At 40.1% G+C, this 24,703-nt stretch overlaps 1 protein-coding gene across 13 annotated transcripts in view; it reads right to left on the bottom strand.

Moving 5' to 3' along the window:
* Positions 1-24,703, bottom strand: part of kmt2ca (lysine (K)-specific methyltransferase 2Ca) — a 157,301-nt gene that overhangs the window by 103,469 nt on the left and 29,129 nt on the right. For all 13 annotated transcript variants that reach the window (XM_088643882.1, XM_088643881.1, XM_088643875.1 and 10 more), the window contains 2 exons: positions 9,420-9,508; positions 3,381-3,528 (listed from right to left, as the gene is read on the bottom strand). In XM_088643882.1, coding sequence (XP_088500008.1) covers positions 3,381-3,528; positions 9,420-9,508 — 237 coding nt within the window. The remainder of the gene's footprint in view (positions 1-3,380; positions 3,529-9,419; positions 9,509-24,703) is intronic.

Genomic DNA, 24,703 nt, shown 5'->3' with positions numbered 1-24,703 from the left:
AAATCTGAGCAGTTACACATTTACATGGAGATAGTCTTTGCAATAGCTTTGTGAATCCTAGCCGGCTGGCTTACATCTAGAGCCCCTGTTGATGACTGCAGATGATAATTGGCATCAGTCATAACTGAAATATTTTCACTGTCCCAATAAATAGTAATAACTACATTTGTTGAATGAATTAAATTCCACATTCCAGACCGACCACTGCCAATGTGAACTGTACTGTAGTTACAGTTACTCAGTGATATATTTAAAGGCTTAGTAAACTAACCATGCTATGTCAGTGCTGAATAATTAACTCTTGCATCTTGCATTATCAATTATATACACAAAGTTTATACTGTGACACTCGCCAGACATTTTGATGATAGATTTATCACTGCGGTATCATTTGCCTTTGGCAACTAAACAGTGAATGCGAAATATTTTAAAATACCACAAGCCAAGGATAACCCATCTTAATCAAGCACAGCGAATTCTAGCAAGAGCTCAGCCAATTCTGCACAGCTGCTTGGGGAATCCTTATCAGCTGAAGTCCGTCTACATGTAAGGGCTTCAAGCCTGGACTAAGTGCACTCGGCGAACACTTTTACTGGTTCTATGCACGAAAGTGCAAGACATTTTTCTTTTAAAAAATAAGCTAAAAGGGAAAATTTCTCTCAACATGTACAGATTGACACTTCACCTTGCAGCCAATGATTAATGAGATGACATGGATAGATTTTCCCTAAAAAGATGCCCAATGAAAATTTACAGTCATGCCAAACAAGTCCTCACTGCCAGCTTGTGTGTGTCGGTATACATAGACAAAGCTCATATACATGACACCCTAAGTTTATACTGTTAAACACGTCAGAATAACAGATTAAATTAATTCTGCGTGTGCGCGCTGCAAACAGTAAGCCATCCATCCTAACAGCTCCTTTACATGTTGACAGCTTTTCCTCTTCCTTTATCGATTGTCCTTTGACATGACCAGTTCGCCATTAGGTCTCCAATGACTTCATATCTAAAGTCAAATTAGTTTCCAGTATTCCAGTAATGCGAATTTAAATTTTAAATAAAGGCTTTAAAAGTGTAAATGATACTACCCAGACAGATCACATATGTGTGTTTAAATGAAATATATTTATGAAAACATTTAAGTTGTGCAGGTGCAATTCTATTACCCCCAACATGGATGACAAGTTGCACAATTAACAAAAGTACATTGACCTTAAAAATGACTTATTTGTTCAGCAGATGCTCCAATCCAATGTTACGATATGAAATTAGCTAGTAACACACGTGTTTATGTATATAAACAAGTCATCAAAAGGAAAAATAAAACATGTTTAAATAGGCAATTCAATCACCACGCTGTAAAAAAACAGCAAGTATAAACTCACCTTGCAAACTCTGCCACCACCTAAAACAGTTTCAAAATAATTTGACATGTAAAAACCTATTTCACGATTAACTTAACCAGAAATATTTCCTACCAATTCCCAGGATGAATGAGTGATTAATTAGGATGAGAGTCAAAGTTGAGGAATTCTTATTACCCTGAACAAATTTACATGGGTTGAGATGGGGGGGGAGATATTTGTGGATGGAAAAACTTCACATAAAAGTATGAAGTGCATATATGTTTAGAAACATTAATCGAATCTTAACAATAATTATTAATCCACACATCCACCCATTTTCTAACCCCTTCATCCAATTCGGGGGCGCAGGGGAGCCAGAGCCCGCCCTGGCATGGAACGGGCACAAGACAGGGTACGTCCCGGAGTGGCGCCCTGCCCGTCCCAGGGCAGACGGAGCGACACGCACACTCACACTGGGCCCACTGCACGTCTTCGGTCTGTGGCAGGGACCCGATAACACCCGAGGTCTGGAACTGACACCAGGGCCCCGGAGCTGCGAGGCAGCAGTGCGAACCACTGCGCCACTGTGCCACCCTGCATTTTTCATTAACATCCACCAAAAATAATCACTCCCCCAGGGCATTAGCACACGGCCTGTATGTACCTACTGTTCACTGACAGTGCTGTCTTAACGAGGGACTGAACACAACCTGCAACAATGTGGGGGGGGTTCCCCACTGCATATACACCCCACCCCCCCATCCTTTCAACAGCACACACAGGGGAACTTATTAAACAGGTCAGAGAAAAGTTTGTGAAGAAACCATTCGTTACGCAACATGTTGGCGCATTAATCATCCAGTTCAGAGTCTATTAATTTGACAGCACAAATTGAAACCATCAAAAGACTTGTTGGAATCGCAGAACTAGACTTTCGTGGCAGATGGGAGATGCGGTTATCTGATATGATCCTCAAGGGTTACCTGTTTACACATGCCATGCGACAGTTTCTCATGGAACCTTCTTATTTATCAAAGACCCACCCCTTCAGTCTTGGACTGAGTGCCCCTGTTGCTATAAATGAAAGTCTTGAAAATTCAGTCCTGGCACAGTGCAGCCACGCTCTTTTATATTTATTGTTTAATCCTCGGGTCACTATGAAGTGACGGTTTCTATTTTATAGAAGTACCAAGTGCATTTTTACAATGGTATGCAAACATAATCCAATATGTTTCTGTTTTTGGAGAACAGTTTTAAGGCAACAAAGGGCTGTACCACAAATCATTCCGTAACGTAATGACCATGGACCATGGCAAAGGGGTACAAGCCTCATCGCATCTCAAAGCATTTAAGTGCTGTTTGCATTAAACTGCACTTACACCTGGAATTAAAATGCATTTAAATTTCAAAGAACCCCACATAGTTTAAGGCTTAACCATTCCAACAGATTATATTCAGGAAATATGGCATCTAAAAACTACACTGAATTATTCAGCCAATGCAAAATATCTCCCTGTAGCATGACGGATGGAAGACTGGAGTCGGTATGGACTGATTGCATATTAATACAACAATTAGTACAACAATTTAAGGCGGGGAAAAAGGTCTGTGCTACTTGAACTACCAAACCATCATGCCTAAAGAAACAAGAGTTCCATTTCCCTACACCTGTTGCTCGCAGTAGGGTACAATACTGCTGTTGCGATCTGCGCTAATTGGGTGCAATGCCTAGGAAAACCTTTTTCCTCCTCCCGTCTCCTAAACCCCCGCCTCCTCCCTCCTCCTCCACTAATTACGGCACCAGCCCTCCAGTCTGCAAGCTGCCAGGATACTGCGAGGCTTGGCAGGCTTCATTTATCCTGCAGCTTTCCTTTACCCAGCATTCCCTACTCAATTATTCCTGCTGCTGCCCATCCCCCCCACGATTACTCACTCTCTCTCACACACACACACACGCGAACACAGGCGCGCGCGCACACACACAGCCTCCTACGTCTGTGACTCAGCAGAAGTCGAGCGCGGCTCTCTAACCTGCTTTTGGCTTCATCGGCAGCTAAGGCAGAAGATCCTGCAGACTCCTCCGACGCGGAGCGCTGGAGAACGGGGGAAGGTGGCTTTTCCTCTCCCGTGCTTTCTGCAGACTGGACGCCGTCACTTTCTGCTGGCGGCTCTTTTGCTTCTGTTGAGGGAGGACGGAAAACAGCAGGTCAAAACCAAAAGGGTCTATTAAAACATTTCGATTGAACTAGCGTAGAGGGCTAAGGAAAAATATTTTGATAGCCAAAATCAAAAGGTTCTTTTCCGGTTCACTCTACGCTAAAATGTTAAATGTTCTTAACATGTTAGTCATGCTTTACACACACACACTTCATACATAGTGAACATACATGACTTTTATATGGTCATTTTTGTCCAAGGAAGCTAATTTAAAGCGATTATGCAATGGCTTAAACTCCTGGTGAATGTATCCAGAAACCAATCTTTAGAAAAGTAGCTTTAATACAGAGCACAGAAAGACTTTCTTTTAAAACCATTTCCTTGAGAATAAACACATGGACAAACGTGACAGAATTTCTCAAATGTCTTGTAGAGCTTGAATAACTTTTTAACCCCCAAAGTCCTGAAAATCACTTCGTTTCAAAGCAAACATATGCATAGGCCTTTAGTACACAGTATTCTGTTTTCTGCTATTATTGACAGGCAGCATGAGCTGTGATGACTGCAACACAAATGCCTTCAGTCCCCTGGTGCAATTTCTCTACTATAATGCTTAACTTGGTGCCCCTATCAAAAGGAAAGTTAAGAGTTTATCTTGTTTTTATTAGCAGTTCTGGATGACAAAATCATGCATTGCTTTGCTTGTACAAACTTAAAACACAAGGCAACAAAACGAGTAAGAATATCATTAAGAATATCACCGAATCTCTGAGTGGCTGAAAATTAGCCTACAGAGGGGTCTTATATTTCTAGCTACCACCACAACCACAGCACATACCGGAACCCGATCTGCAAGGTTTCCTGAGTTTTGTCCATACACACAGGAAGTTAAGCGACAGTTGGTAGTGTCAGTAAGAGCAGCTGAATAATCCCCAATGCTTATGAGCTTAAGACTTGCCATTACCAACTCGACTACTCATAAGATAGGGTGTAATCATTCTTCCAAGGCAATTATTAAAGTAAGTAAATGTACAGCGTCTTACTTAAGTCCTGACCCACTTACAATAATATCCCATTTTGTTAAGTTACCTGGATCTGACTAAGGATCTAACAGAAGGGGTATTTATTCGGAAGAAATGTGAACCACATTATTTCACAAAGACCAGTCAACTAATTGTGTGACTTGTCAAAGTAATGTTGTGCACCTGACGTTATTTAGGCTTCTCGCGGCAAAGGGTGAATACTTATGCTATCATATTTTTGGATATTTCTCCACGGTTTTTGCTCAAAGTTCATTTTCCACCCATAACAGCAGTCAATTTTAGCATTCAAAAAAATCACTAGAAAAGACGTATACATTTGTATTTCAAAAATACTGGCCAATAGTAGGAGGGGGTGAATACTTTTGCAAGGCACTCTGCTTTCATCTTAAGCGCAGTAAAATGAAGTGCCATGAAGAACCATGAGAACAAGGTGCGCTACTGATGAATGAAATGTACTGTAGCTTTGCTAGAAAGGGAATGGGATCTCCCTTCCACCATTACCCACGTATAACCCCACCTGGAGGATGCAACAGCAGCCACTGTGCGCCGGTACGCTCATAACACATCAGCTATCAGGGGGAGGAAAACGGTAATGAACCCAAGTCATAGCTAGGTATTATTACGAGATCATGAATGGTACAGGCCAGGGAGAAATCTGGCCAGGACACTATCGTCAACACTTCTACTGCTTTCGGGGAACACCCTTGGATTTTTAATGAGGTCTCCCATCCAGGTACTGGCCAGGCTCACACCTGCTCAGCTTCAATGGATTGGCACTTACAAGCTGCAGGATGAGACAGCTGCTGTATAAAACCAATGACTGCGAGCCTTGCATTTTGGGGAATTACTTCTTACCCAAATTTCATCAAGATGGAAGGATCGACACTGGGCTTATACTAATGTACTGTTTGTGATGCTAAGCATTTTGTAGTATACCACGGAAGGTACATATCATTTCTGGGAAAAAAAGTGAAGTGTTCCCAGGTAATAGAAATTAAAATATTTTTGATGTTTTGTCTCCTCCATCACGATCACAACAAAATCCAGAAAATAAAATAGAAACAGCATAATTAAAGGTCATTAAAAATAATTATTCAAGACTGGCATAACAGATTACCATCCCAAAAGATTCTTTTTTTTACCACAGTTTTTTTAAACAAATAACCGAGCCATATCTGAGCCCTGCTGTTTGAACCTGCGTTCAGAAATGGCTGAAGATGGGTGTTGCTTTCAAAAATCATGGCGATGCCATGAAAGGTCTAAAGTTGGGATCAAAAAAGCCTTCTCCGGGCACCCACAAAAGAAGCCGTAAGAAAGATGTCTCGCAATAAAATAAAACAAGTCAAACCATCTCAAAATACGCGACGTGTCATGTAAAAAAGTGTTATAAGAACACAGTCGGTACAAATTAGTATGACGTGACCTTTACATTGACCTTTATAAGATGTATTCTTCACTCTCGCTATGAACTGCCCACACAGCACTTCAGAGACATGTAAAAGGCATAACATTGTTTTTAGCCATTTTAAAGGACCTTTCCACCAAGGGAAGATGTCAGTACTGCATAATGGATGTCTTTTCTATTCCACTAACAGCAAAAGCATAAAAACAAGAGTTTTACGGTTTACTGCAAACTACACAGGAAAAAAAAAGGCAGAGACAAGTTACAGAGAAGGATCAGGTTTGAAAACAATTTGAGTATTTCTAAAACTGAAGAGAACTTTCCGAGACAATGACGCTTTTCTCTGGATTGAGAAAATGCAACAGCAATTGTTAGAAGTCTTTGAGTGAGATATTTCATTTGATTTTTCTGGGTTTTTAGGCTGTTAAGTAATAAAAAGCAACCAATTATAACAGAAAGCTAACAAAAATGAAAGGACTGCATTGGCATCGCTGGTGCCCATTGATCACATTTAGCAGCCCTCCTTAAGTTTTGGTAGATGAGCATTTAAAATTATATGCTTTATACTTTATATCCTGCATGTATATGTTAACCTTTGGCAATTGCAAACATGTACAATTCAGCCTCCACACCAATTTTGATTGATGCTAAAATTAACTGGAGTTGAGTGCTCTGCAGAAACATGGTGCTTGTTTCACAGAAGAATTATCATTAGAATCATGCAATTAACCGCCTGGATAGTAATACAGTATTCCTAGACTGACCCTCAGTGGATGACAATTGTCCTAGAAGGTACTGTTTGCATACTTATGGTTTGTGTCCATGGGTATACTGTGGACCAATTAGAGTCTTAAAGACAAAATGCTAATTTAAGAATTTAGGCTTCACTCCAGATCTGGAAGAAAAACAAATACCCACAGGCAAGATTCTTTGAAGACTACCGCTGTGTGACAAGTTACTGCAATCGTTGAAGGCAAATCATACTGAATTTTCAAATCTTAACCACAAACGCATCTTATGCAGTCTTCTCCACGTTTCGGAGCAATCTGGGATTTCACCTCTTCAGATTTTGTCTGCATCAAGCCATAGCTTATATAGTTTGTATGTATACATACAGAGAGAAAGCAAATGAATTTAGTTAATGGTAAAACCCTGTACCATACTTTCATTTCTAGAGTACCATGCCTAATCAGTAGAGCTCCAATGTCAAGTCCTATTCCGCAAATTGCTGCATTACTCCCTCACTTCTGTGAATGCTTTCGTTTTACTGTCAAGCCAGCGTAATTTTAGGGCCCCGGGGGGGTGCTTCCTGCCGAAAGCAGCAGAAGGGTTTTATTTTTCACAGGGCAAGATACCAGACCTGGAGATCGTGGGCGGGATTTCAGATTCCCCACAGTGTGCCATGTCACTGGTCAAATCACTCACTACATTATGGCTCATTACTCCATAAAAACTCCACCCTTTGTTTAGAGTCACTGACCCAGAAATGGCTGTTTACCGAGTTTAGCCTCTCATTACAGAGCACGGGACTTTTTTTTTTCTCTCCTGGGGCTTTGGTTCAAAATATATAGATTGACTCCCTCCATAGTTTGCGATAGAGGTGGAGCTTAGAACAAGATCTATGTGTGCAGTTATCAAACTATGATTATACTCGGACAATCTCTCCTGGTGTTTGAACGGTTTTAACCATGTGCCGCAACGAGATGTAAAAAAAAATAGTTTGTAAAAACAAAGAAAAAGGAAATAGGGAATTGGGGGGTGGTAGGTAGATTCTCCCTCAGACCAAGGCACGATCTGGTAAGTGTTCCGTTTTTTAGAGCACTGGTCTTCATTAAAATTCACTTCTTTTATACCATATTCCTAAGAAATAAAGGCAACGAATCACCCCCCAGCCCTCCCATCCCACCAAACAATTGATAGCACAGAATTAATCTCTTCAAGCTGCTTTTGTAAAAGCTGTCACTTGTTGTGACCACAGAATCATTCATCAGTTACTAAAAGCTATCATTAAGGGACAGCGAGTGGGTTATGTCACACAGCACTGATGGAGTTTTAAGGAATAAGTGGAGCAGCTCTGTGCTTTTTGTTCTAAGATGCTAATCGGGCTGCAGTGAGAGTATCTCCTTGCCCACTACTAACAGAGGGTTAGGTCCCAGAGAAATGAGGAAAACTAATTCCAGGATTACTGGGCAAGTTGTAAATGGGAGGAGTATATAAAATGCTCAAATGTTACAATTTTTGTTTTACAGGCTGCACGTGGGTGAAAATTTCAATTCAGGTAAAGCACATCTTAATTTTCGAACTCCAATAACTTGATGCCTCAAGTTTTTTTATTTTATAAAGTAAATCAGCAATGCACATGGAAGGAAACATCACAGCTTGTCTCAAGTACAATATATTTAGTTGATTCCTATTTTCCTTATGCTCAACCAGACGAAGTACGAAAGTATTTTTTCACGAGACAGTAACTTGTCCAAATACTGTGCTTACATGCGCATCACTTGATGATAGTACTTTTATTTTCATATTTTTGTCTCAGAAATATAACAAGTAATTTATATTCACAAAATGCCTGTCATAGGAAAAAGACATGTATGAAAATGAGATTTGATAAAATACCACAAAATTGCACGAGTAACCAAATCTTTTAAGATCTGAGAAAGGCCAGATGAACAGATTTATCCTGCTGAGCTTTTACAACGCAACTGAAGTCATCTTGGGTGTGACTGTCTTTTCCTGAATCAAGAAAGACAAGCTTCCCAATGAGAAGCCTGATGTTTTTCACCTCAACAAACTGAAATCTCTGAGAGACTTTAGACTTAGTTTTTTTTTCCCACAACTGTGAAGAAATGTACTCGTAAGCAGAACCATAAGTGCACCTGCATGCACACACTGGCATATCAGTTCTGAAGTCTTTGCTCAAACACGCAAGCAAAGCAGCTGCCACCATGTCACATGAACCAACAGTGATGCAAGGGGGGGCAGAAAAGCAAAGCAAAATGTAGGAGTTTAAAAAGCTTCTGATACAACATTAGCCATCTACAGTCTCCAACATCTCAGTAAGCATAATAGCTGTTTTATGGTAGATGTTAAAAAAACTGGCAATTACACATCTGAGAAGCAAACCACCATGGCAGTAAAGAGCTCAGCTACTCTTTGTAGGAAAAAAAAACAAATATGCAATTTGCTGACAATGATGAAATGCCATGTTCTTTCTCCCCTGTGTGCAATTGCCCTTTAACAATTATCTTCCTCAAGGATTTGCCATTAATATAATTAGGTGCCAGGCCTTGCTGCATACGTTGCCATGTGAACCTAATCTATGGATTCTGGAGGAGTTCGTCGGCACAATGTCCCAAATCCCAGAGAACAACAGGCACCGGTCACATATGAGCACACCCAACCCCATTGCATACTCTATCTTCCACATCATCCTCACTCAGAACAATGAAGAACGATAAGACTTGCCCGTCTCCACAAAGTTCTCCATTTCTGCTGTCTCAACGCCATCCATGCTGTCTTCATCATCAACAGATGCTTTCCCTCTACTGCGAGACCTGAAACCAACAAGAAGGACACATGACTTCCAGCTGCCATCAAGTTCGTCCTTCGGGGAAACACACAGCCTTACTTTACATCACAGCACAGAGGGCATGCTGGAATTGTATCCTGTGGATTGTGTGGTTAAGCTGGTTTCACTCGGTTGACAGACCAAAAATGCATTGCATCCTGTATCCACATGTCAACTGCACAACTGGATTACTAACTAGACCCAAGATAGAGTCCATGTTAAAAGAGCTCAAGAGGTGGAAGAGAGGGAGAGAGAGAGCTCTACAGCCAAGCCAAGTTATAGACCATTCAACACCATTTATTGGCACTGCAGGCTATACACGTCTGTAACCTAAGTTAGAGGCTGTGTATTCCCTTCACTTTGTCTTTGTCTGGTGGGCAGCATTCAGATCCTATTGTATCTTCAGAACAGATCAGAGCGCTGTCAGTTCACACACATTGGGCACAACTGACCCCCCCCAACAAACAACAAATAATGCACTGTTATTTCACAAGAAATTAAAATATTAAAAATCATTAAAAATGATGACCGCTTCTAAACGCAGCAATGTGAAACACTGCTTTTTTGTAAGGTTTTGTTCACGTACAAATATACCACGCCACAGTTTCTATAAGTAGAGGCTTGAGTAAAAGAGGAAGCAACACATCAAATTAAACCAACTTAATAGCAATTTGATAAAAAAAAGAGAAAGAGCTACTTTACTGCAAATATTCGAGCCAAACCTTTCAATGTCAGGTTTCAAAAGACTGGCCCATACAAAGAAAAAAAAAGTGCAATATTTTTACTAGAATGTTGCTTTTATTTTTGTTTAACAAACATCACACCTATACAATTATACACAGGGTGCGCGATTTGGAAATTATAGTCACACAAGTGTATCAGCTGCACTGCAAAGCAAAAATGATGGCTTAAGTTCAAACGGGGATAATCCAATCAACAACAGCGCACACCTCCGGGCATCACCTGGGTGGCCACTGGGCAGAGTCTAATGCTCCGGCCTCAGGGGCACACTGCCATTATCCATGGGAGCGCGGCCACATGCTTCGATTTCTGCGTACAAAACCTACCGTTCCGTCCCGCGGTACGGTTCTTCGAACAGGCTCTCCCGTTGACAAGCAACCTTTCTCTTTTCAAGAGACCTAAAAACGGACGCCCCAAAGACACCGATTCACCAACAGAAGGCGTCGGCGGGGAAACCGCCGCTAGAAAAAGAGGCGACACCACAGACTCGGGCACGCTGGAGCGGAAGAAAAGGGAACGCACAGGGGCTTTCACGCTTCGGCGGGCTCTCCTGAAAGAAAGCCTCAACTGAAAATGAAAATGTCAAGCCCCAGGAACCCCCCCCCAGCACTCATGCCAGTTCACTTCCACCTAAAACAGTTTCCACAGGGGTAAAACAGTATATCCTCAAGAGCCTGGCGAGTACAATATGACACTCCTGAAGGACAGTTCACTAACTTATCACAATAAACATGATTCATTTGTCTTTTTAAAAAAAAGGCTATTTCAGTTGGCTGCGAGTATGCAAGGGATCGAAATTACATTACATTTATGGATACACAGATGCCTACATCCTGGTTTTCAGAACATCTGAGCTGATAAATTTATCATAGATTTTATTTAAGCATGAGGCACCTTTCACAGGCCTACTTGAGCACTTACAGATGTAGCTGATGGGTACTAAAGTTTCAGGTGCCCGATTCCTAATTAATTCTACAGGAGCAAATGTGAAACTCAGCACTTTGAGACTTCAGATTCTTGCATGCCAATCTTATTTTGTTACATAACTAGACCTGTCATTTTTTCCCCAACTGCAGACCCAGAGCCTAACGGAGCGATCGAGATCTGTGCCAAACAAGGCCTGCAGCCCCCCCAAGGGTCACACCGGACCCTGGCCACACTCCACCCCCCCAGTGACGCAGATCACCAGCATGGCTATTAACACAGATCTCTTAATTCCGCCGTTTCACTTTCATCAACATAACTAGGCTGATCCAAAACCGAGACTGGTTTTCACAAAAACTGTCTGCATAGTAAATTTGGACAAAATTCCTACAACTGAAAGGGAGACATCTGGTCAGTGAAGTAGAAACTCCGACCAAATTTATATACCTAATCTACAGTGGAACACAGGTCTCTCTCTCTCAATCTCAAGACTTTCAAGAAAATGTGGCCTTTTTGTGTCAAGAAGCGTCAACTCGGACTTACCAAAGCAGATTTAGCTTTAGATTCTCTTCCAGAAACAAATGATAAGAGATGCAGGCAGACGGAAAAACTTTGGACCTCAGTTGGCGCAGCACAACACCCGAAGGCCTAGAAGTCTTAAAGACTAGGTCTTAACACCAGACTCCCCGAACCTACCAACACATACAGCAGTGTAACGCGGAGGACAGTCAGAAGCTTGAGGCTGCGGTAGCATCAGTACTGTCAAGTGCAGGTCTCGGCTCTATATAGGCCTCATTCTGCTTTGACTTGCCACCACTGGCACGAGCTCCACCTCTGACTCTAGTTCACATCTCCTGCTGGCGTTCGCCTCTGCTCTTGTCCTTGGATGCCTCGTTCCTTTCTCAATCCATCTTCCGCTACACTCTTTCTGGCCTCTTTCAGTTTCTCCGAAGTGCTTTATCCTTCTTTGCAGTGCCTGCTTCCCTGCGCCCCCCCCCTCTCTGTCTCCTCCCCTGCTGTCAACTCTAGTGTCCCTTGCATAAACTGAAGGCAGCCAATAGGACACATGGAGCTGCCTGCAGCGAGCACTCGGCTGCTAGTTACCGTGGTAACAGAGTCTAGTTTCTTGTAACAGACATTACACTGCCAGCACTGCATTAGTAAAAGGCAAGCAAATAAGTGTTTGAAGAATTTTTAATACATATTTTATCTTCTTAAATAGAGCACTCCAGTACATGGCGCCTGCTTTGCTTACTACATCTTGAGGAAAGAATTAAAAGCAGAACAAAGCTTAGCAAAATAAATCACAGAAAAATAAGTAGAGCAAACATCCAGTTTCCACACAGATACATTTTCCATTACGTTTTAAACCTTGTGCATCAGGTAACTTATTACAGGCTACATTCAACTCACTTAAGTCTTGCAGGTAAAAACCAGATTCTCTTAAATTTTTTGGAAGCAGACTTTTTAATGCTTCAAACCCCCGTCATCTCTCCATTGTGTCACTTGCAAACGTAGTTCCTTTTCCTCCCACCAGTTTTTAAAAGGCTTTTGTGTTAATTTCACATCCATTAATTTCTATAATGCAGAAATGTGGTTTGATATACTTCTTCTTTAGACAAGCGCAAAGATTACCACGTTCAAGAAAATATTCCGTTGGGTTTTACAAAGTAGTTTTGAGTTTTTTTTTTACTTTCATTACACTGTACGTGAAATATAGCAAGGCAAAACTGGGAGAAAGATGCATCATGGGCCATGGAGAAGATAAAAAAAGGCCAAACTAATTACGTATGCACACCATGAACAAATCTTACAATCATGCAGCAAAAAAGGACAAAAATCTGATCTCAGCTCCAGTCTTGACCATATTAGATGTCTGTAGCAGTGTTTCTGCACTTTAAACTTGAAGTGTTTGATATAAACTTTTCCAACTGAGGCTAGGATTCTGAATTCTTAAAAGTGAGCAGCACTACTACAAACTCTGAAGTTCATAAGCACCAACACAAAAAAACATTTGCATGTATTCATTGGACAGTTAGTAATTCACACACAGTGACAGCAATTGTTAACTGTGTCTGTAGAGTCTGTTCCATTTAACAAGCATTATTCAGCTGCAATCTCTCTAAATCCCTGCAGGGGTCACTGACAAAACGATTCCCTCTCCACCAGCCTGAACACAGATGACTCATTAGATATTTAATCATTAAAGATTATCTGGCTTCAAAAACTGAATCGTCAAAATCACATTTAAAGATGCCTGGCTCCTCCAAACCATTATACTGATTTTGAACTTCTGCCTTTTTGAAAAAAAAACTTAAGCTTCAGAGTCTGTCAGCACCAGATCCTATAATTAAAAGTTTTTTAAACAACTCATTTGCTTTGCAAAAATGTTTTGCAGTTAACATTTTCTTGTCGAGAAAAACAAAACTGACTGGAGACCGAAGATGTTTTTTTTTTAAAAAAAGGACTGACACTCCTATGCAAGAACAGCAGCAGGAGCTGCTGATAAGAGTGGTGATCAGTCTACACCAGTGGTTCTCAAACTTTTTGGACCAAGTACCACCCCAGATCAAACCAAAGCATCCAAGTACCACCTACAAGTCGTCTTCTCATAGAAACCAAAGAAATTCTCAATGACCAACATGAGCGCACATGTGCGCACACACACATTATAAATATTATAATAAACTTAATTTGATATAGCACCTTTAAAGGTGGCTTCTCAAAGCGTTTTACAGAAAAAAAACAGGAACAACAATTAAAAATAAACAATAAAAAAAGCACAATTTGAGTGAGAGGGGTGAGCCTGTTTAGTCGAGTGAAGCAGATGTGAATTCATTTTTCAAGCCTTGATACAATTCAAAACAGAGTCTAGCAGACTTTAAATCGTCAGGCATTTTCTTGATGGCAAAGGTCTCACAGTGGATGTTGCAATGTGTCCATTAATTTCTGGAGCAACCTCTCTAATTCGTGCAGCTACGCCGCTGAGTCGGCTTGTCATTGCTCTAGCACCGTCCATACAAACTCCGACGCGTTTTATCCAGTCGATGCCATTCTCTTCGATAAATTCATTCAGAAGCTGAAATATGTGCTCTCCTGTAGTTCCTGTTGGTAGTTGGGATATACCCTCAAATTTGTATCTAACGTAAAAAAGCAAATTGGCCAAATCAACTACAGACTCATCTAATTGCAGTGAAAAGCATCTGCTCATCTTAACGCACTCTATCAGCGTACTTTTGATATCATCCGCCATTTCAATAATTCCATGAGTGACTGTGTCTTTCGGAGGGGGCAGCAGGTTGAGCTGTTAGGCAGCTTTTTCTCCACACAATACGTGTCAGCTCTTTTGCCAACGGTAAATAAGGTCCTTCAAAAATAGCGTGGGGCTTACCTGCTTTTGCGACCCGCAAGCTTGCATTTTTCCCCCGTTTCTGTTTCAGGAGTCCGTCTCAGAAGTTAAAAGACATTTATTTCATGCGCATGGGAGCGAAATAGAGAAGCTTCGTGTATTTTTCTCAAATTAACCTAGAACAGTTCTTAAATACTTTTCTGTTATCTATCAAGCTTTCCTGTGCTCACAAGACAGCCAGCGTTTGTAGCACACATTTCTATACATTCCTGTGCTTACAACATTGGCATTGTTCCAAAACCATGCACATTCCCCGACCTCCCTATTTGCTGGAGATAACTTTTTTAAATACAATTGGTCACTTGCGTCCGTAGCACGCATTCTTATACAGTGGAACAGAATTACATTGTAGCTCTTGTGTCCACTCAAGTATTAGCGTGCGCTGTATCGTAGTATGTAGGCTGCGTATTCGACACAAATTAAAATAGGAAATATGAAAACCCGTCCCGATTTTTCAGTGCACACAACAAACTTCCAAGGTCATATGGTGTACCAGCTGGTGGCACTCCGTGTACCACGAGTGGTACGCGTACCATAGTTTGAGAACCACTGGTCTACACCTAAAACAAAAGAAACTAACCAAGAGAACACTGAAGTGGCATCATCCACTTACCAAACTGCATTTGTATCTGTCTGGCATTATAAGGCTGAAGCTGGAACCAAGCCCTTTACGGATTCACCTCTTTTCTAAGCTCCGTTTCTCTTGAATTCTGTACATAACCGTATAAGAATATTTAAGTCTAGGTTTTAAAAAATGTCTCCTTCAAAGCTGTGCTCTGCTACTCTTCTCCCCGTGCATGTAGAACAAAGACTTCTTTTTCAGAGCGCTTACCGTTCTGGTTGACCGCACTTTAAGCCTACCACACTTTCTAATTTGCTAAATATAAAAATGCCTGCTCAGGTTCTTATGGTCTGGTAGCACTTGAAAAAGATTAAATACAACATGAACTTCTACACAATCTTGACAACAGCCAAGATTTAACCACAACATCACTTTGGGATTAACTGTTTGCACTTCAAGAATGTTCGTGCTTATAGTCACCTTTGTATTATAAAACAAACCTCGAAAAGTGTTTTTTTTTAAATGACACTTCCATTTTCATAAATGTTAATTTCTTCATTTGCAGACTGATGATAAAATTAAAGTAGCTTTTATGCTTTCAAGCAATATACATAAGAAAGAAGGTTTTTGGGCCCTTCTAGCCCACCTGACGGCTAGCAGATCCAAAGAGATCATTCAGTTATTGTGTCCGTGCCCATCCTTTTCTTAATACAAATTTCAACTGTAGAGAAACTGTGATAAAGTGACAAAATAATGACATACCCCAAGAAAAGAACCAACTTCCTTAAAACAGCCAATTTGCTTTTTATGGTTCTGTTTTTGTCTGGGTTGGCTAACCCAGATCCTGGAAAATCACAATCGGAAGGTTTTTAGGTCACCCTTTAACTCAATTTCTTCGCACTTGGAACAATTTCAATTACAGAAGCAGATGATTTGTTCAATTAAACAATTTAGAGAGCACATGAAATGAAGAGACCATGATATTTCTGTGGTTTCTAAGGGACTACAGCTGGCCACTCCTAAATTTATTAAACCAATTAACTTCTGGTAAGGTTATGTATTTTTTCTCCAGCTCTATAGCAACCACTCATGATGCAACTTTCCTTCAATCTCCCAGCACCACTAGGAGAGATGAATAAAGTGAAGTGGTATAAAAAGCACAGGAAAGTCTTGATAGAATTTGTGTAATGTCTTGTAAAAACAGAAATGTTTTTGAACACAATGTTGTTTCATATCTATCAGATTTCACAATCCAGATTTTTACCACAAACATCACATAAAGTGGGTCTATACACACTATCGCTGCCTTATTATGAAAATGACGAAAACATTCATCATCTCGAGTAGTTTTCGGTCAGTGGCCAATGGTTCTTTCATCCAGACTTCACCAACAATAGACAGAAGCTGAACTCTTGTCAATCAGGATATAAAGCACATCCATCCACATTTTTTTATAACTAAGCTTCTTTAACAAACAGACTTTCTGGAAGGTCCTGATTAACCACATCTGGTGGTTGCATGTGTCAATCCTGATTGGTGAGGCTGGTCCAAGATCTAACAACCACTTAGCATCAATTCTTCGAAAAGTACCTGGTTGTCCAAATTGTAGTTTTTTTTTAACAAAGTGAAATTTTGGGGAAAAAAGGTCTATTCACAAGTGGAATAAATATCCGTAGAAGCTGAAACGATGTTCAGAACTTTTCGCACCGAACTGTGAAAAAAAAAGTAAAATCAGTCCTAAGCTACTCATGTCTTGAGCCTGGACTGCAGGCTTTACACATCTACTGACAGGACCATACAGTACTGAAATGAAGATTAATAAGAACATTAACTAACTGTTTCTATCATCCTCTGGACGAGTAAGCCAATGCTACTTCTATTCTTCCTGATTAATTTCCTGATTGATCCAATCTAGACAAACTACTAAAAACTCTCTAAACAATACAAACTTATTGACTCAAAATCCTATTCCAGCACAGGAAGAGAAGCATGCAAACCCATGACTGTCAGAAATTCTGCTGGGTTTTATTCCCAGGCACAGCATCAAGGTAGTAATTGACAGTCAGAATCATGGAGCAATTACAGCAATATGCCACGAAAAAACAAAGTTCAAACACGTGCAACATTTCTGTAAGTGAGTAAGTAATTCATCACTGCTTTCCAAAAGAAAAATAATTAACCATATAAGCATCAGAACTCCCGCATTCTGATTTTCAAATTTCTACTCTATTCAAATTGTTCTAACAGACTGAACCCTTTACTGTAGCAAACACGAAATTTAAAGTCCACAAGGCAACACGCGTCTCTTGGTCACACCTCAAAATCTTGATCTAGAACAGTCTGCACCATTAGCCTTCTGTGGCGGTTTAGGCGGATTTACACCAACATAAATTCAAAAAAATGCAGATTAGATGACTTCTTCCAGCATGTTTACAAAGCATAGATACTAGTAAAAATTATTTGGAATACCTTTTCTAACAAGTTGGGAATGTTCAGCAAACTAAGGACATATTGTGGGACCAACGAACATAAAACCCCAGAGGGAAGGCCCTGCACGCCAACAAGCTGCTTCACCACACTGCTGCCCTCCCAGAATTCATTTCAGCCTTTGACGTGAAATAGTAACTGCAAGAAAAAGAGTTCAAACTGTCATAAAAGCTCATTTCTATACCATTATTTCCTTCCATAATGCAATTGTGATAATCTGACATTTATTTTCTGTACATTCAATGATTGTGCATAGCAAGGGGTCTTTAATATACATTTTGCAAGTATTGCACTGTTTTGAAGAATGTGCTGAAATGTACCAAAATCTCATCAATACATCTACCAGACCATTATTTCAATCATTCTACCTTATTTAAAACTACTGGTGATGTTCTATACTTCATCACTAGCACCATGGTTATTGGAAATCAAAGAAAAAGAGCAATTCTGAGTAAGAGCAATGGTTTTTATCACTGTCAATCCAATCCAGCTTCTCAAGTTGAAGTCGTTATGTGCGTTTCATTTTGATCACTTGCTTTCATTCCTCAGGCACTGTTCTCAAAATCGTCCTTCCCGGGGCACAATTTTTAATTTTATTATTTTTAACTATGTATGTTTACAAATGTGTCCATATCAAAACCTGTTTGCTGAGCACTGCTCCTATCAAGAGATCATCAGTTATGATACGTGCCAGAGAAGAAGTGACGTTAAATAATCTCTCAGAATCAGTGCTTGATACATAGCTCACATGACGAATGCATCTGTACATTTATTGCTCGATTTTCACATTTCAAAAGGCAACATTTTGCAAAAGGGTATTCTATACAGAATGTATTAAAGGAAACACCTCATCTGAAGGGTGGGGGGGGAGTTTAGCACAAAGTCATTTAAATGTGCATCATTCTATGCCCAAGACCTGAAAGATAATTTGTGAGAAAGAGGCATCTGGCCTGAATTTCAGAACATGATGGGCCAAAAAAACATGAACATCAGTGATTATGTTTGCCAAGAGTGTTATGGATTTAAACATGAAAAAGTGACTCATATTCTAGCTACTCAAATAAAAAAAAAAAAAACATTTAGTAAACAGGACGTGTAAAATCGATGGGCCTGCAAATCAAGGTCTGGATAATGTTCTGTAAGGAATAAAACGATTAGTGCGAGCTTGAGTGTGATGTTAGGAATTCTGAATGCTGAAGCTTGACCCCTAGTTAAATTGGAACTCAAAATCATTTGGGCTTTCCTGAAATGATATTAAGGAACATCACTGTTCAAGGCATAACTGAATTACTGGGCAGTATTCATTCAACTAACAATCAATTGCACCGCTGGAAAAACATCTGATGGTTATTACTGTGAGAGGGCTCATGCGCTACTGCCCACTGCAGAAGCTGACATCTGCCCCCGATACTCCAAAGTGTGGAAACCTCTGGCCAAAGGGGACCCCAGCTTTTGACATAGGGGAATGACCACCGTCTAGGTAATCAACAGGCTTCAAGTGTGAGCAGCCATAACCAAATACCAGCAGGAGTGGAGCTACACAACTCACACCACCCACGCGGGTTTCCACCCGTGATCGCTCCTTAACGTCTAAGGCCAAAAATGGACATGACCTCGGTCTGCTGCCATTCCCAGAATCATTCTGCAACTATTTTCTCCTAGCTGGTGTGGTCTTTGTTAAAAAAAAATCAATACAACAGTGACAAAATATGCTACAAAGAACAGGAAAAGTTGGTAACTGCACATTTAGGCAATTATTGATATCCTGTAACTGAAACACACGTTTACTGCAATATCATTCAAAAGATCACATGGAACCTGATGGGTCAGCAGCCACGCTCTCCCTCTCAAAAGGCACAACCATCAGCACAAAAACCAAACAGTACAAGAATCTTCCTCACTTTCTGACTATGCAGCAGGAATGAATATGATGCGATTAGTTGACTGAAAATGTTTTATAAATATAAAAAAATGAAAAGTTATCACAACCAAATTTCTAGAAATGTATATACTGGAATAAATCAATGGATGGGTCCAAGACCACTTTAAAGTTGTTTGCAATATTATAATGATCTATTTACCTTCTATAGCTAACCAGTTTTGTATAATTTTACCATGACACCAGAATTCCTTGCAGTCTATCATCAGATCTCAGAAGCTAAGCAAGGCTGGCCCTGGTCTGTACTAGGATATGTGAGCCCTTAAATAAACCAGAACATTGCTGCTGCAAGTGGGGTTGGTGGACCAGTATGTGATGCACTTCCACCTTAATTAGCAAATTAATGAGAACCAATTAGATGGGGTGTTAAACTGAATTAATAATCCAACAGCACTTTCCTGAAAGTAAATTTTATTCTGTGCTTCTACAGACTAGTATCACTAAAATTCCCCCTAAATGCAACTGATAAAGCAGTTTCTCACTTCTCTGCCTGAGCTTTTGTCTAGTGGGACCGTGTTTACACATGACTATCACATGTTAACAAGAGTAATCCTGCACTTCAGTGGTAGGTGAGCACTATTCTACAAAGAATTATTAGAAATATTATTGACACCTGTTTTTAGATTTCACTGATATTCGTTTGAGATGTACAAACACAAGGACTGTTTCACACAGGAGTGAGATTCAAAATGTTTAGTGCTTGTTTGCAATTTCCCTTGTTTTTGTCTTTCCTGTTTCTGCCAGCAAGCTCTTCACTAACAGTTCTTGACAAAATGTTGACAAAGTCATCCCAAAACCTAAGCTACATTAAAATCCCTACTTTCTGAACAATTTTAAGTTGGATGTCACTGTGACGACTATTTCTGAGCTAGACAGCATAGCCTATTCAAAGTTTAAGACTGAAATTAAATACAGGAACAATGCATGTTTTGCACGGGCTAGTGACACACTTCATGCATAAAAAAGAAAAGCGTTTCATGATCATTGCATCATCTTCCTTTGCTGAATTCTGGATGCATGCAATGCCAGCACAGCCCTATCGCTGCTTGCCATAAGTGACTCACAACATCTAGGCAGTGCAAGCAAAGCAATGAAAGAGTTCACTCCCTGGGTGAAGAGCAGCGCTGCTGGTGTGGGGATTTTTTTTTTTTAAAGCCTCCAGAACATCATAAAGCCCGCAAAAGGGGGAGAAGGCCCTTAGGCTCATCTAAGTGATGGCATCGGCATCAGTGAGATGGCAGGGCAGCTTGTTCCCAACTCCTCTACCCACATGTAATGAGATGCTGTTCTCAGAATTAAACGCACTTCCGCTTAGTTTCTGTCGGTCTCCTCTGTCTTTTGCTCCACTGCAGTGTTTACTGCGTGTAGGCCTTTGAGGGCTTTGGATGCTTGAATCAGCTCCTCTCAGTCTTCCCTGTTCCAAGACTCAAAAGATTCCATTTTTAGCCTGTCAGAACAGGACGCTTGTTTGAGCCCATGACTGTATCTGGTCACTTTTCAGTGATCCCAGAGCAGAAATCTTTCATTCTGAGGTGGTGACCTCTCAATGTTAGACTGATCACGCTCCAGGACCTGCAAATACCACACCTCCTCATCACGTGGAACAAAAAAAAAAATCCTGGGCATTGACAATTGAAGAAAACCTTGGAAACGGACTGGAGGTGTAAAAATTGGAACAGGACGCAGAGCTACTACAGTAGCTCTGCTGCGCGCTGTACGGGCTGCTGGTGTAGACCACAGCCCTGACTGCAATGGGCCTGAAGAGGAGCAGCAGACTGACGTCGGCAGCACCTCACAAAAACAACACATTAAGAAGTTCCTCGCCTTTAAAAGAAGCTTTGAAAATGCCTGCAGTGAAGGTGAGCCTTTTGTAATGGTGAATTTCCTACCTTGTGCTTATGAAAACAGCTAAAAGGAAATCAAATAACTAAAAAACAAAGAGGCCCCTGAGCCGCAGACACAGGGTGCGAGGCGTGCTGCCGATGAGGTTGCGTGAGATGACGAGGCTCTGGCTGAAAGTCCGGCTGTGGAAAACGAGGATTAGGGGGTGCCAGACGCTTAGTCAAGGGGAAAAATGAAAGAAGCAACAAAACTTTCGGCCGTTTGGAGCACTGAACAATTTCCGTTTTGTCAAACCGAAACGCCTGTGGCTAGCAAACGTGAAACTGAATCTGCACGGCGTGTGGGAAGGTGGACTTCTGGGGTCCAGGGAGCACGTCTGGCACAAAGATGGGGAACGTCATCGACTGGTGGACCGCCTCGTGATTTAAGAACTCTTACTGGTGGTGACGAAGAAATTATGCAATATTCTAAATGAGGTCATGCTACCACATTGTACGTACTGCTCTAGAAGACAAAACTGCCATCATAAAGTACCAGAATGTATTGCATTGGTAGCCTCTTCATGCTCAATTTCCCCACTTAGTGTTAAATATTTGCTACCTGCTTATAATACTGTGCAATTGTCTACATTATCATTTGCCAAGAGGTTTCCCAGCCTTGAATTATCTAAATCTTCTTGGATTTTCTTTGCATCTAGTTTGGTTAGTTTAGCTCCAATACCAAAGCCCAGCTCATGGGGAATAATCCAGCAAGAACAGTGGGCCCAGTACAGTGTCCTGCAGTACATCTCTAATCACATTACCCCAGACTGAACACCAACACCATGAAACACTCACTATAATTAGGAAAGGCAACTTTTCTTTAGATTTCAGAAGAAAAGCATATGTAAAATGGCCAATTATCCATTAAGTAGCCAAAAGTACACATCTTTATACACTACTTTACTACGAAATGTTGGTTGTAGTCACACACACACAAATTGAAAGAATTAAATATGGAACAACTGTTCCAATGTAATTTTCCAAGAAGTAATTTTACAAAATATTATGTTAAACCAAATTGGTGGTAAAGATTACAAATCAATAAAATGTAAATCTACATAGACTAAAAACAAAGCTCATCTAGTCAATGCACAGTCTTTAATTCCTTTCTGCCTTGGACCATGCTTGTTAGATTCCAGTAAGAATAAACTAGACAAGGCATCAGATCACCAGTATTGAGTTCCCTGCTGAGAATGATACTCCTGCCCTGGCTCTGATCAATGACCTATATCAGTCAAAATACAGCAAGCTGTGCTGAGGCAGAAACAGGTTGAATTCAGGTCACTAAAACCACAAATAAGTCCCGAATTAGATGTCAAACCAGCCATTCTGTGCTTCTGAAGAAAAAAAAACACCTTAGAGAAGTACTACAAAATAATAATGATGCTCTCGCCACAGAGGCATGATGTTCTATAAATCATAACAGAAATTGGGGACACTAATACTAATATCAAATATATTCCACTGGAAAAGTATTATAAAAATAGATTTATGAGGCTGACATAAGCACAAGACGTTAGTTTACCATATTTTTATAAAAAATCTGAAACCTACTAACAATGGAAATGAATTAAACCACTATGCACCAAAATCTCACCTGCTTTCCTGAATAAAAAAATAAATTTGATTTCCAAAACGTTTGCTCAAGTGTGACCTTGTTCTTTTCAAAATGTTTTCCAGTACCATCTACAGGTTTTCAGCAAATGAGGACCCCAGAATTTGGTTTTCAATTTTCTTATCAGCTTTCATGGTTCTTGCAGTCAATTCTAATTTTAAAATCTCTTAATTACAAAATTAAGGTTAATAACAAAATTATACATTTTTTAGGAAACCTGGTATTTAAATTATCTATAAATATTTCCTAACCATAGAATCTTTAAAACAATGGTCACTTTCTAAACTACCCCTGGAGTAACACCCTGCGTCATTACTTTATTAGATGTATAACAAGGAAAAACAAAAGATTTACCTCTAGAAAGCATGCAGAGAGGTTGGATAAATGTCAAAATCACAAAAGAAGATGTTGAGTCAAACTGAATCAAAGGGGGTAAAACCCATTCGTTCTCAGATATCTGGCCTCATTTTCACTTTGAAAATGTATGTTCTAGCTCTTTAACTCTAAAACACTATTCACATCCCTCATGGTTTTCCAACTATATGAAAAACTCCCCGCAAAATAATGCATCTCAGTGATCACGTGGTTAGCTGCGTTTCTGCAATCCTTTCACCAAAAGACCTCATGCTATGGATTTTACTTGTACCCATTCCCCAGGAGCTGGGGAGTAAACAACCTTCACCATAATGAGTAACCCAAAGGTAAATAAAGACATGCCCACTGTGATAGGAGGCACATGTCATGAGAGAACCAGAGACAAAATGAAATGCTGCCTATATATCAAGGATTTTCAGTAAAGCCAAACTGACTAGTGTGGAAGCACTAACTATTTAGCAACAGTAGTTAATACTCTACTAGTATCAGTACAAACCCACATAATCTGAAGAATTTAACTCCTTTTTATGGTACCACTCAGACATTTGTGTCCACCTAATAAACTAATAATTATATCAGAACATCTATGTCACTACATGTACAAACTTATGGGTTTAAAAGATCCCAAACAACTAATGTAAATTCCTCATGAAAACAATCAAGATCAAGCTAAGGTTTAAAACTTCTAAAACTAAGGCCCAGATCAAACTAAAGTTCATTCTCAAATAACAAACCTGTTTGCCAGACTGCGTTTCCAGCACATGGAAACCTGTCATCAAGCAATGGACTTGTAATTTGGGATTAGTGAGTCAGTTTTAAATTTGGGCCTATGTATTGTTTAGCATCATGGAAAAATAGTTGTACAAGTTTCATTCAGCTGTATCTGCCCCCCAGGGATGCCTGGTAAGGATGATTTAATAGGTTTAAAACGTGTAGCAGGATCAAGTATGTTTATGGCTTCAACACCTTTGTCTTGTTACAAAAAAAAAGGAAAATATTCTGCATCTACTATAGTGTTACAGACTTCTGCTACAATATTTAGTCACAAATTGTCATTTTGCTAGAGAGCAAACAGCTTTAAATTAAATCTTGTGATGAGCAGCAACCAATCGAAACAGTAGCTTAAATGAAAAAAATAAGTAATCCTCTTCACAACAAAAATAAAGTGCAGGTGATCACAGACTATCAAAAAAGGAGCAGCAGTTGAGTTACTCAACATCTCTGTAAGTTTCCATTTATTATATTT

Source organism: Lepisosteus platostomus, chromosome 8, assembly GCF_059453375.1.
Source record: "Lepisosteus platostomus isolate fLepPlt1 chromosome 8, fLepPlt1.hap1, whole genome shotgun sequence".
NCBI lineage: Eukaryota > Metazoa > Chordata > Actinopteri > Semionotiformes > Lepisosteidae > Lepisosteus > Lepisosteus platostomus.
Note: the sequence above shows the minus strand (reverse complement) of the source record. Positions and strands in the feature narration are given on the sequence as shown.